Genomic DNA, 13,240 nt, shown 5'->3' with positions numbered 1-13,240 from the left:
ACAACTTAATATAAGAAAGAAGATAATATCATAAAAATGAAGGAATTTTTGTTTGACAAATATAAGTTGAGGTCCATGGATTGATATTTTAAAACATTGGTTAGTCAAATGATACTAATTTTGAAAACCTACTATTCTGCTCGTTTTTGTACTCGTAGGAAACGGCATTCATTCAAAACCGTATTCTTAGAATAAGAAAAAAAAGCATCTTGCAAGTTCTTTAAATTCACCTTCAGGTATATTGGTCTAGTTACTCAATAAGCCACATTTCAAAAAGCGATTGCATTACATATATTTAAGTAAATTTGATATTAAGGATACTAGATAAAGTAGACGGTCAGCTTCATTTATTGATCTTGCACTCGACAGATAGATAATTTTAAACTATAATATATGATAAACGTGTGCATTTCAAATTTCTACAAGTCATACAAGTGAGAGGTTTAGCTAGCTATACAATCAGGGTTTTCACACCGTTTTCTACATAGGAAAAGTACTATACCAAGTCGGGAATATGACAGTTGTTATCCATTCTTTTGATGGTTTTGAGCTTTTTTTTTTGCCATATAATCAAAGTCCATTTTGTATTTTTCCAGAGTTTGTTTGACACTACATACGTTTTACAGTCGGCATCACGAATAGGTTGATATATATGTGTTTTGTCTCAACACAAAAGCGACAAATTTCACTTATGTCTCGTATCATCAGATCACATAGTTGTCGACTGATCTATAAATAAACCAATAAAGCTCTATTACATATCTTAATTTGTTGGCTAATTGTGAATTCGTATGCCTTGTTTAGCATAGCAGTAGATGCTTACCATGTCGACCAACGGTTTATGTGATGTATCAGATTTGAAAAGGGTATAACAAAAATACCGAATTTTAAGGTAAATTTAAAATGAGGGAATTCTGCAAATACTGAATTGTTTTACTGAAATGAAATGTAGAATTATTTCCTGCAACAACTCAAAGGGAATATTTTCTGTTCGACCTTTTTTTTCCCCATTAATCTAAGTCCTTATATTGTCTGAACTTTGCATTTGCGACCCAGGTTTGACAGTCAGTGAAAAAACTAAATTCTGAAATGTTTATGATAATTAATTTAACAGTTTGGTTATAAAATTTATTCAATTTTTAATTCTCTCTCTTACTTTAAAACTTGTACAATGGTGTTTAATTAAAAAAAAAAAATGTCATATTTTTAATGTTTGTTTGCTAAAACAAATGCCAGAATGTGAAAATATTTCTATTTTTACATTTATGCATTACTATCGTATTCCGAATAATTTTTTCCCCGTGTTTTAACAAGGTACATTTTCACAAACAGACAAAACTCAACAGACAAATATTTTATAATGATTCATTTTAATTATGATTTGAAATTACACTGTTCGTAATTTTTTTTATCGATTATCCATTCTCTAGAATGTGCTAATAAAAAAGGTTGAGGTACAGTTTTACATGTGATAATATTTTTTCTTCTTCTTAGATTTCATTTTTACATATTCTTCAGAATGTTTTACTTTCATACATGCATACATGTGACGTAAACTCAAACCTATACAAAGCATTCATGAAATTACCATAAAATATATATATAGCTAGTAATTAAGAAATTAGAAATTTCACATCTATTTACATGCACTTATCTATATTCGTAATCGTAATCAGCAAAAGTTACTGACGTTCCTTTGCCCTTCTCTAAAACAATATTAAATTCCGCAATTTCAGTACATTCTTCCAAGTCGTCTTCATCACAAAAGAGAACAGTTTTGACAATCAAATCTTTTCGGTCTGATGCACATACATGACAAGAATCATTCCATCCAAGGTTACTATCTCCATAAAAGTACATTTGTGTAACAAGGTCCTTGTGATTATGCTGTCCGAATATCTTAAAATGTAGATGAGCCGGTCGGAAAAGATAACTCTCCGGGTCTGTTTTATACTTTCCAGGGTGTAGAGTAGTAAATTCATAATATCCGTGTTGATCAGTGTTTAAGAACCCCCTACAGTCCGTTGATATTTGATAATTTCCATCGTGATCTGCTTGCCATATTTCCATTCTAATAAACGGCATCGGAGTTTCACAGTCGCTTTCAAATATTTTACCATGCACTAGCAAAGTTTCCGATTCTTTTATTTTGTTGTCACCGGTACACAACTGTAAGAGTGGTGGCGGGTTTGGAATATAATATGGTCCGTATACATCATGACTTGTTGGATGACACTTTTTTCCTTTGAAAATTAATCCATTAGAAAGTGTTGCAGAAATAAAGATGTAAAGTAAAAGCTTGTGGAACATGTTGTTAGCAAATAAAGACTCTTTAAGATGCAAACATTATACTCACTCGTGTTAACCAAGAGATGTTTTCCAATAACCCCAACTGAATTCCTCTTCTGACTTTTTTTTTTAAATATGGTAGATTTCATGCGAAAATAATCATGAAGCAATCTGTTATGAAAGATTCTCTATTCTATGGCAACGGACATATTTATGCATGAGATAGCTTAAGATGTAATTACATGGCTTTGTTTGACAGAACTATTGACGTTATTCTAACTTTGTTCAGTGGCGTGAAATACTCGTAGAAACGTACAAACCAATCTATTCCTTATCAGAACACAGAACAACAAACCTTGTCAAAAGACAAAGAATTGCTGAGATATATTTGTCAATGTGATAATTGGTTCGATTGTGTCATGGGGTAACATCCTTTGTGCACATAAAGGCATCAGCTGATTATTTCCAACTGTGAATTTTTTTTAGAAAGTGTATAACGAAGATGTGAATCAAATAAGCATATTTTTATCATGTTTATAGTTTTTCCGTTATCATTTGTTTCGATCAACGAATTGAATAATGAATTAGCAAAATAATATTATTTTTTTTAATTTCGTTGTAGGCATTTGTAATGCAAAAGGATATCATTTCGGGGAAAAGATTCAAAACACTTTTTTAAAATTACCTTGTTAGAGAAATGAAGGTATTCTATATAGCAAAAGTTGAAATACTACTATAAATGGATTTTATTTATTATTTACCATTGTAACAATAAGCAGCAGACAATTTTAATACCACTGCAAATGCACACAGTTAAAAGTCTACCGCTGATTTTTTTTTGATTTTTTTTTTTTTTGGGGGGGGGGGGGGGGGGGGGGACAATTTTATACCTTTTTTGAAGCAGTGCACACTCAATTATTATTAATGCAATGTCGTCTTGCACCTATTTTTGAGTACACGTAAATTGAAACTTATTGATGATGGAAACATATATTGTCTTCATTCTGTCTGGATTTTTTACCCCTTCTGAGCAGTAGAATTTAGTAAATATAAAATATTTTTGCTTTTTGATTTGAAAGCACTATCAAATTCAGAAAAATGATTTATTTAGCTTGTGAATTTTTAACAAATTTTGGATGCCTACGAAAATAACGTTTATAACTTGGAAACGTTATTATCTGCAATTGCTACTGTATCGTGAACCCCTTTAAAGCTGTATAAAAGCTGCCGTTATTTTTTTATTGACTAAATACAATTATTTGTTAAGTCGGAAGAACGTGATTTTCAATATTGGGACCAAATGTGCTCCTCTTCTTGGCGTTATACCTTCATTCATATGAGGCACACTTCATTTAGAGGCTTCTGTCATTGTGAATAAAGGCGAACATGTAGTAATTACGTACAATAAAATAAAATTTGAAAGAAAGAATATCATTATTATTTACATATGCTGAGTCAAATAACTTTTTTTCGGTACAAAAGAAACGTAAAATGCTGCACTTAACATCATTCTAGGAGAAAAGTGTTCTAGAACGTATAAAATATGTGTAATTTTAGAAAGGAGAAGGTCCAGTAAGACCCCTTTTTGGCCCCAAAATAATGCAGTTTTACAAAATTGTTAAATTGTAAATTTTTAGTTATTTATTGGACAGAAGAATGCTTCTGCTACATAAATATGGGCTGTTTTTGACAATACAATGCACATATATCGGGTACTAGCACCATAAACTTGATAAAGTCATGCTAAATTACTGAAATCTTCTATCATTTTAGTTAAATTTTAGACGATTTTTGTGTAAAACGGAAGTGGCCGCATTCGTGTTCATCCTTAATATTGAAATGTAAGTTGTATTTAATGATAATACATAACATATATAAAGGTTAAGGATGAACACGGATGCGGCCACTTTCATTTTTGACAAAAACCATCTGAAAAGTGACATTTTTCGGCGTATTTGGTAGATTTGTCATATTTGAGCTTGAATCGGATCGTTTTTAATGACTAAATCAGTTAAAATCTTCCACATAAAGTACTTGATTCAAATGAAATAGACACTTAAGTGTTTAAAAAGTGGTCAAAATCTTTCGTCAGATGAACATGAAATTTGAGGCCAAAATCCGTCCTTACCGGACCTACTCCTTTATGTTTTGGTCACTTTTAAAACTCATTTCTGTCTATTAATTATTTCATGTTTAGTTGAAACAAGAATGAAAAGTTACATTTATTCCATTCTTTTGTAAGAACGATTCCATCGATTCTGTATGAATGAATCGAGTAAATGTCACTCTCACTTAAAACGTTGTCTCGGCAAGAAAAACGATTGTGTGTGTGTGTGTCCGACGACTCCGCCTAACAACCAAGATGGCCGACATTACTAAACATAAAAATAGGGGAACATATGCAAGTTTTGTCTATTGTCTTGAAAAAAAGAATAGAGAAAATCTGACAGGGTAAAACATGATGAAATGTTAAGATCTACCTGATGTCTATTTACGTCAAAACTATCAGACGTTATCTCATAGTAGCCCCAATAGGATGTGATTTTTTTTAAATTTTCGTCTATTATTTTGAAAACTATAAGACATATTTTTTTTAATAAAATGATAAACAAGACCAAATCTACAAACAATTAAACTTGACTCAAATCACAGTTGACTCCTCTGGAAGTTAATGCCCTTAAATGAAGATTTGTGCTATATTTTTGCATTTTTGCCATTTATTTTGAATACAGAAATAGATGGATAAAAACATTATATCACAAACATAATTCTGCAAGTTAAAATTTACAAATATGTCAACATGGCTAAAACTATCAGTTAACTCTTTATAAACTTATTGCCCTTTCATGATGATTTTACCAAAAAGTTGCTTTGTTGTAAATTCAGGTGAGCGAATAAGGCTTTTAGAGCCACTAGTTTTGTACACTTGTACGCTTCTATTAGGCGAGTGACATTCAGACCTAAACAATTTTTTTAATGCACCTACCTAAAACACAGCTATATTATATATCATTGGAAAGGAAAACATGTGTAGATTCCATTTCCCGGTCGTAAAAGTGAAATATGATGCATTTTTTTTTTAATTGGGGTCAAAGGTCATTCATTAAAAATTGAAAGAATAACACTTTTGTAGTATTATTGACTTATTTGAAGCAGCTGGTAATATAGTTAATTTAAATTTTACTTTACACGATACTATGATAACGTCTCTCTGATTCTTAGTTGCATATCGTTCATGGTTTGGCGATAACTGACGTCATTTTGACGTTTTTACTCTGCTATAGGTAAAACGGTACTTTCTAAAAAAAAAAAACGACGTATAATAAAAAATATTTGACCTTAAATGTGTAAATATTTACTATAATTGATGGTGTGCCATGCAAAATAAAGAGAAATGATGAAAATTTTGTAAGTTTGACGAGTAAAAAGGGAGAGAAAACAACGCAATAAAGAGAGTAAAACGTAGACGTCTTTGTCACATCAACAGTGACAATAGTCTCCTGTTTGTTAACAGCCTACAAACCGTGTCAAGATCGGAAACCACCATATTACATGTTTAATACAACCACAAGCAAAGTTAAAGAGGATATATGAATCACATTTTAAGTCTGTCCGTCCGTCAGTCCCCACTTGTTTTCGGCCCGTGTCGAATTAAATCAAGTAACTTATACATGTATACAGATATACAGTTCATCCAAAACCAATGATTTCAAATAGAAAATGCATTGCTTTTGAACTATAGAACTGATGTTAAACACACTTAGTTCAGAAATGTATTATGGGATGGCACGTGGTTCTTCATATATTAAATCAGTTCATTTTGACATTGACATTGACATTTGAGCCGTCAAGTTTTCAAACATTGTTTGATTCGTGCTTGTCTGGTTTGTGTCCGGTCCATATCTTTTGAACCGTTGAACCTGTGTTTTCCAAACTAAGTATATGCATATAAATCATATCATAGGAGATGGTCATAAAATACGGTCACTGTGATATTGATCCAATCATCATGGAATCCTGCCCGCGACATATATAGCTGCAAAACTAAGGTTTACCAAACTTCAGATAGCGAAGTCGGTTTCACAAAAAAACTTAAGACAATATTAATCGTAAGTAAACTGAACTATTCATGACTTACGACCAGCTTTAGTCGTAAGATTTGTTGTGAAACTGACCCCAGATGCAAAATTAGAATGCGGTGATTTACAAACTTTATTTTGACATTTGGGATTATATACTTTACAAACACTTTAATTTCTTAAAGTATTTTTTTTAAGACGACTGCATTTATTTTCACTCACATTTGTGCAGTCAAAGGGTTTGCAGTTAAAAATGCAAGCATTAATTTCTTACCAGTGTTCAAAACTTAGATATATATATAGATATTTATCAACTAATATGAATTTGCGGGAGGGGGGGTTAGTTCGGCTAAACCTATATATTGTTTTTTTTGTCATTCTGGAGGAGTTTCTGTGAATAATCTATTTCTTTAAAAGAAACGAAATAAATCTTATTTATTACAAATAATGCAATTTTCAATTTTGTGATTTTTAACAATATAAAACAGTCGAAATTCATATTTTAAAACTGACCCAGTGAAGCTTTTGCTTCATTGGAACAATTCCTGATACTTCGCTGTTATTAACATGATGCTGTGTAACAGAGGCTTACAATGATTTCAGTACATACACAAGTTCCCTAATACATATATTTTTCCTTCACAAGAACAAATTTATCAAATCCTGAAGAAAGTATGACGTTTTAAGACCACTTAACAGGACCGGGCTCTTGTTGACATTCGTACTCATACTTGGGTAAACCTACTGTCATATTTGTTTGTTATGACGCCATGTCTTTGTTTGCTTGCTTTCAGAACATGTTGTTTGAATGATGATGCACTTGGTGGTAGACGTGACACGATGGCAATCTATTTGATTGGAAGTCTGATCTGTGGCTTGCTCAAATCGTCGTGATTAGACTTATACATACTTATTTTTGGTTTCGGACACTTTAGAGTTTTCTTGCAGCACCGATCTACGTGTCAATATGAATTTTGTTTAATTTGTAATAGACCCGCTATCTATTGATGATTTTGAAAGCGTTAAAAGAGAGTTTTCTTTTAGAACAAAGATAGATGATGAGCTGTTAGAACCTGTAATAGCATGAACTGCTGGTAAAGGTACGTATATTTAATAAAAAAAACCTATACATGCACAATACACATGGTGCATCGCCAACCATAATTTCACTGGTTATAGAACTCTTAAACAGCACACAGTTTTTCCATGTCTAGAATACAACGAAGTGTCAGGTCATCGTTGACCCTCTGACATTACTCCTCTTAAATTGTTAATCCGTATTTAGAATAAGAAGCCTGAAGATATCATATTATAAGCCCGGTACCTTTGATAAGTATGATTAAAAGGACACTATGATCTCTGTATACCAGAGCTTAAATGCTTTGAGGTAAACACATATAGCTTATCGTATGGCCTAAAACAAGAAGCAAAAGCCAACACTGTGTAATAAGCTATTAAGGTTCTAAAACAATTTTAATTAGATACCCAAAAGCTTGATGCATGCTCAAAACTACAAACAAAAGCAAAAATCAAAAAAAGCAACCATGCAACGACAACCTTAATGAATAACAAATCAATTTGAAAGATATCAGGCATATGATCGATTGTTTACGTTAGACATGCGTTTCGTCTACATAAGACTCATCGGTGACGCTCGAACCAAGTAAAACATCGAAGAATATTTAAAAACACGTAATCCTATTTAAAATACGGCTTAGGTAATATATACGCCTGAGGTAGAACATTTATTGTATTTCAAATATCTAGGAAGAATTCAAAATTTGTCAACTGAAGGAATAGATATCCCCATATATTAAAGTATTTAAAGCATGTCAAAATACAGGCTCTTGACGTGGCCCTAGCACATACACTAGTATGCTTCCTCTTAAATACTGACCAAATTTGCACCATCAATAAGTCTACCGTATGCGATGGTTAAAACGGTAGGAAATTTAAAAGGTGGATATATCTCACGTTCAAGTTCATGGGAAAAATATCAGATTTGACACATTTTTGCGTACTGTTAGTTGCAAAACTAAAATGTGCATTGATCCAAATGAGAAAGAAGTATTTTTCAATAGTTATTCATAATCTCTGCCTTTTGTAAGTGCAAATTGACTAAGAATAATAAGATATTGTGTTTCTACCAAGAAAACAATTAACGGTGACATCTCAGATTCTATGGTCCTTTGATTTTTTTATTTTATACTTTGTGTAATATTCGTACCAAAAAATTTGCCTTCATGGTTATTTATATTATACTCTTTTTCGAAGCGTTTATGTCCGTTAACTTGAGGGAAATTAACTGAGAAAGCGATTTCGGAAATTTGATTGAAAAGGGGGAGTGTGTAAATATAGATTCTTACATTGATACCAGTGGATTATCGGATTTATCCAATCGAGATAGTTAAATTATCAATTTTAAAGTCCGAGTCGCCTCGGCGAGGACTTTAAAATTTATAATTTAACTATCGAGATTGGATAAATCCGATAATCCACGAGTAACTATGTAAGAATCTGTTTCTCTAATGATTAATAAGACATTTTCTTTTTTTGTTAACCAAAAATCCCCTTCGAGTGCCTTTCACATTGCACGAAGTTGTCAATTTCCTTAACACCTGTTATCATATTTTGATTCATTCAGTTAGCTAAAAAGGTCATGACCTTTGAAATCATCCAATGATCTTTTGAGATCACTAGCAACCACACGTTGATTAAATTTTTTTATACAATGGGTTCGGAAAGGGATAAATTTCCATAGAATTAGAGAAAAGTGTATAAAATCCAGAATAATACAGTGATAACGATATGTATTAAACAAGTAATGAATTTTTGAATAATACGAACATCATTAATTTGGGTTTCAAGTCGAAAATATCTAAGAAATGAAAAAAAATATGAAAATTGGCACCATTTTTTTGGTAAATTACTTCTTTTATTTTTGAAAAGTATTTTTTTATACATTGACATGTTAAACACACATGAATTTTGCATTGTGACAACAGAAAATAAAGCTACATGTTAATTTTTCACGCTTCAACACTGTTGGTCATTTTTCAATTTGGAATTATTTCTCGATTTTAATTCAATTTTTACAAAAATTGCACTGTACGAGTTTTTTTACGACCGACAATTCAGATATTATACTATAACATATAAAAAGTTCAGCTGTGTGTTAGATCGGTGCATTAAAGTCACTAACTAAGCGTCTTTTCTGAAAATGTCACTCGCCTATATTCCTCATGTCATATTAAAATAATTTTTTCTTTCTGCTAGCACTGGCGTAAATATAAAATTATAATCCTGGTATCTATGATGAGTTTATTTGTATGAGAAGCAAGTGTGGACTATGATTTTTTGCTTTTGTTTTTGTTTTTACCATTAGACATTTAAGATACTAACGACGGTAAACATAAAACGAGTATAATTCACAGTTATTTTTTTTCCTTTTCACTTACTTTTTCGATAACTGTTATTTTTCTTATCGTCCTATAACATCTAAATTTTGAATTCCATACGTTCTGTTCTTTGTTTATGTTTGTCTTTGTTTGTATCTGTATCTGTATGTGAACGTCGAAGATACCAATGCTTGCTTTTTTTCCCCCGAAAAATATGTGTGACATGTGTGTGGGGAGTGGGGTGTTGATGGTTTGTTTGGTCTATTGTATGTCCATTTTTTTTTGTAATTCCTGATATCTTATGAATAATACACATACTATAAAGAGGTGTGTTGATTGACTTGAAAGTCATTTTTAAAATCATTTTGCCTCACAGAAAACTCTGATCATGCAAGAGCAAAGAGCAGCAACTAAATTCTCCCTCAATTCCCATTATCTATCATACAACTATTTCTAATCAAAGCAGCTCTTATACCGATTCCGTCGTTGTTCTTTGTTTCCTATTGAACAAATTAAAGATATATGGTTTTGAATCGAGAACTTTATTCAATTTGGTGGGCATTAATTTGTCGTTTTAATGTTTGTATATTTTGAATTTGACTCTTTACTTCTTGCATACAAAACAATATTTATGGAGGGGTCAATAAAAGAAAGGGGTAGATCTAATGGATAAACACTTTTTATGAAACAGTCAAAATACGTCAATTAAACAAGATTAACGAAGGTTTTATTCTTCATCCTATTTTACACACATCCTTATCGTAAATCCTGGTTTCTTTTTAAAACCAAAAAAGTTTACCTGTACATTGTTATTGTGTCAACTTGTGATGAATTTATTCCAAGTTTTATAGTTTTAAGATGTTTATGATTTTTTGTTGTAAATTAACATGGGGGGTTTCTGGAAAAAAATAATACGTAAGTTTGTAATCATGTCACGTCTAATCGAAAATATAAAAATGTGTGGCGAGCTTTATACAACATCAGTTATTTATTACATGTGAATTAAAAGTGTATGAAAATATGTTAAAGGCAACACGATCGTGTTTATCATTTTGGCTTCTATGTGTGTTGTTAATCAGTGAAATCAGCACTAGAACACCAAAATCTTTGAAAGGAAAGTATGTTAAACTATCAAAAACGCCTACAAGGCCAGAAGGACAACAAGAGTCTATTGCTGACATAATAAAACGACCCCCATCGCTAAATGGAAAATTAGACATGGCATTTATAATGGACACAACAGGCAGTATGGGTTCGTATATAGATAGTGCAAAGCAGAACATCAGAGGAATTGTAGACAAAATAGTTGCTACATCTGGCAGTGATGTACGATTAGCATTGATAGAGTATAGAGACCATTCACCACAAGATAGAACTTTTGTCACCCGAAAGAATGACTTTACGTCTTCGATATCCACTATGAAATCCTGGTTAAATTCTGCAAGCGCAAATGGAGGAGGTGATACACCGGAAGCCGTTGCAGAAGCTATGTATCAAGCAACAAAATTGTCATGGCGACAGGATGCAACTAAAATAAGTGTTATGATATCCGATGCACCTCCCCATGGACTTGTGCCGTCCGAAGATAGTTCATTTCCACAGGGATCTCCAAATGGTCATGATCCTATGCAAATAGCTCGTGACTTTGCCCAGAAAGGTGTAACTTTATATGTTATTGGCGTGGAGCCACCAATTGTTCCATACAAGGATTTTTTCATGGCTTTAGCTTATATTACAGGAGGTCAATATGTCCCATTATCAGTACCTCGTCTTTTAGTTAATGCTATAACTGGGGGAGCTCAGGAAGAATTGTCTTTACGTCAGTTTCAAGCAGACGTGCAACGAGAAATTAAACTAGCTTCTGCAGCAGGTGACTCCTTAAATAAACAGCAAATTGCACAAACTGTATTTCAGAGACTACAGAAATCAGGTGCTAAATCTAAACAATTAGTCAGGAACAACAGAACTTTAGAAGTGCCTTCAGTTGATGCTAAATTATTAGCATCGAAAAAATCAATGGCAGAAGTAAGAAAAGTATTCAAAAAAGGGACCACTTCGACACCATTTTTAGGAGTCGGAGGCATGGGTGGAGACATGCGTGTAGGCATGGGTGGAGACATGCGTGTAGGCATGGGTGGAGACATGCGTGTAGGCATGGGTGGAGGCATGCGTGGAAGAGTCGGCGGTGGAGGCCCATCGAGAAGCATGTCACCTGGAGCTATGATTCCGAGTTCAAGTGCTAGTGACAAACTTTCAACAAAAGAATCTGGAATTACGTTGGAACAAATTAACAGACTAGTTGAAAAGGGGACGGCAAGATTACCGAGTGTTTGAAATGCAAATTTAACTTTTGTATGAAATTGTTTATTTGTGTGTATATGTGTATGTTTGATCGTATCTTACTTCCATTTTCTATTAATTTTGAATCATTAAAAATGTAATTTCCACATTACTGTTTGTTCCCTTACTTAATAATTTCACTTTGCATACAATTGTTTCATACAAAATAATTTAAAAAACCCAATGCTTAGTATACAAATAGTGAAGATGTGGTATGAATGTCAATGACACAACTATCCATCAGATACCACATGGCGTGAATCCAAGTTAAATCTCAATACCAAATAGTAAGCTATCAAAGGGTCCCGAGATGTCAAGCTATCAAACAATTCAACCACTGAATTGAAGGCTACATTGGAACATCCTTATAAAAACATGTTTTCTGAAAATTAGCTTGCTGACTAAGAAATTAATCAATTATTTTTTTTTAAGTTATCAATCAGTGTTCATAACTGTATAGCAAAATACATCTATTTATATTTTAATTCATTCAGCTCAAAATCGATGCTAATACCAATAGAGATAATATTCAAAGATCTCATCATCGTGTTAGTGATTAGTCAACGTTGATTGTAACGTGCTCACGAAATAGAATGACAATATCCAATTAATTATTTTTTTTTATGTTTTACGCCATTTCAACACTAGTGCTATTTCGTGGCTGTCAGTTTTATTGGTTGAGGAAGCCGGAGTGCTCGGAGAGACCCCCCGAACTTCGGTAGGAAAACTGACAATCCTAGTCAATTAAAATTGGAGTGTATCTGAACTGTACGGGATTCTAACTCACAACCTCAGTGTTGATTGGCTAATGATACAATAGTTGGACTACTTAAACCACTCTGCCATTGGTGCACTCAGTAAGAATTAAAAAGTTCTACAAAATTTGTGGTATCAAACTCCCCAAATTCATCGGCCACGCACTGATCAAGTGTTAAGAGATCTTAGCAAATTGCTTCAGTGGTTGTTGTTAGCATGAAGTGAGTGCAGTGATATAGAAATAATGCTTACCATTCAACTTCAGTACTTAATGCCTGTGTAATGAAATTAAAATGAGTAATCATCTACTGTAATATAAGGCACTGGTTTAAAAAGGTCTTACTTTGATATGAAATCTTTTTAACTTAAAGTCATTTT

General features: G+C 32.6%; 2 protein-coding genes across 2 annotated transcripts; one reads left to right on the top strand and one right to left on the bottom strand.

Moving 5' to 3' along the window:
• Positions 1–1,650: 1,650 nt before the first annotated feature.
• LOC134693040 (protocatechuate 3,4-dioxygenase beta chain-like) lies at positions 1,651–2,070 on the bottom strand. Its single transcript, XM_063553778.1, has one exon. It carries the CDS (start codon positions 2,068–2,070, stop codon positions 1,651–1,653), a length of 420 nt encoding a protein of 139 aa, XP_063409848.1.
• Positions 2,071–10,769: 8,699 nt separating this feature from the next.
• Positions 10,770–12,100, top strand: LOC134692958 (uncharacterized). The gene has a single exon (XM_063553658.1). The coding sequence runs from the start codon at positions 10,787–10,789 to the stop codon at positions 12,098–12,100; it is 1,314 nt and encodes a 437-aa protein (XP_063409728.1). The 5' UTR covers positions 10,770–10,786.
• The last annotated feature ends 1,140 nt before the right edge of the window (positions 12,101–13,240 follow it).

This window comes from Mytilus trossulus, chromosome 1 (assembly GCF_036588685.1).
Source record: "Mytilus trossulus isolate FHL-02 chromosome 1, PNRI_Mtr1.1.1.hap1, whole genome shotgun sequence".
Lineage (NCBI taxonomy): Eukaryota > Metazoa > Mollusca > Bivalvia > Mytilida > Mytilidae > Mytilus > Mytilus trossulus.
Note: the sequence above shows the minus strand (reverse complement) of the source record. Positions and strands in the feature narration are given on the sequence as shown.

What these genes read in the sequence shown, in the direction of transcription:
- LOC134693040 (XM_063553778.1), bottom strand. Translation starts at nt 2,070, where the DNA reads ATGGAAATATGGCAAGCAGATCACGATGGAAATTATCAAATATCAACG.
- LOC134692958 (XM_063553658.1), top strand. Translation starts at nt 10,787, where the DNA reads ATGTTAAAGGCAACACGATCGTGTTTATCATTTTGGCTTCTATGTGTG.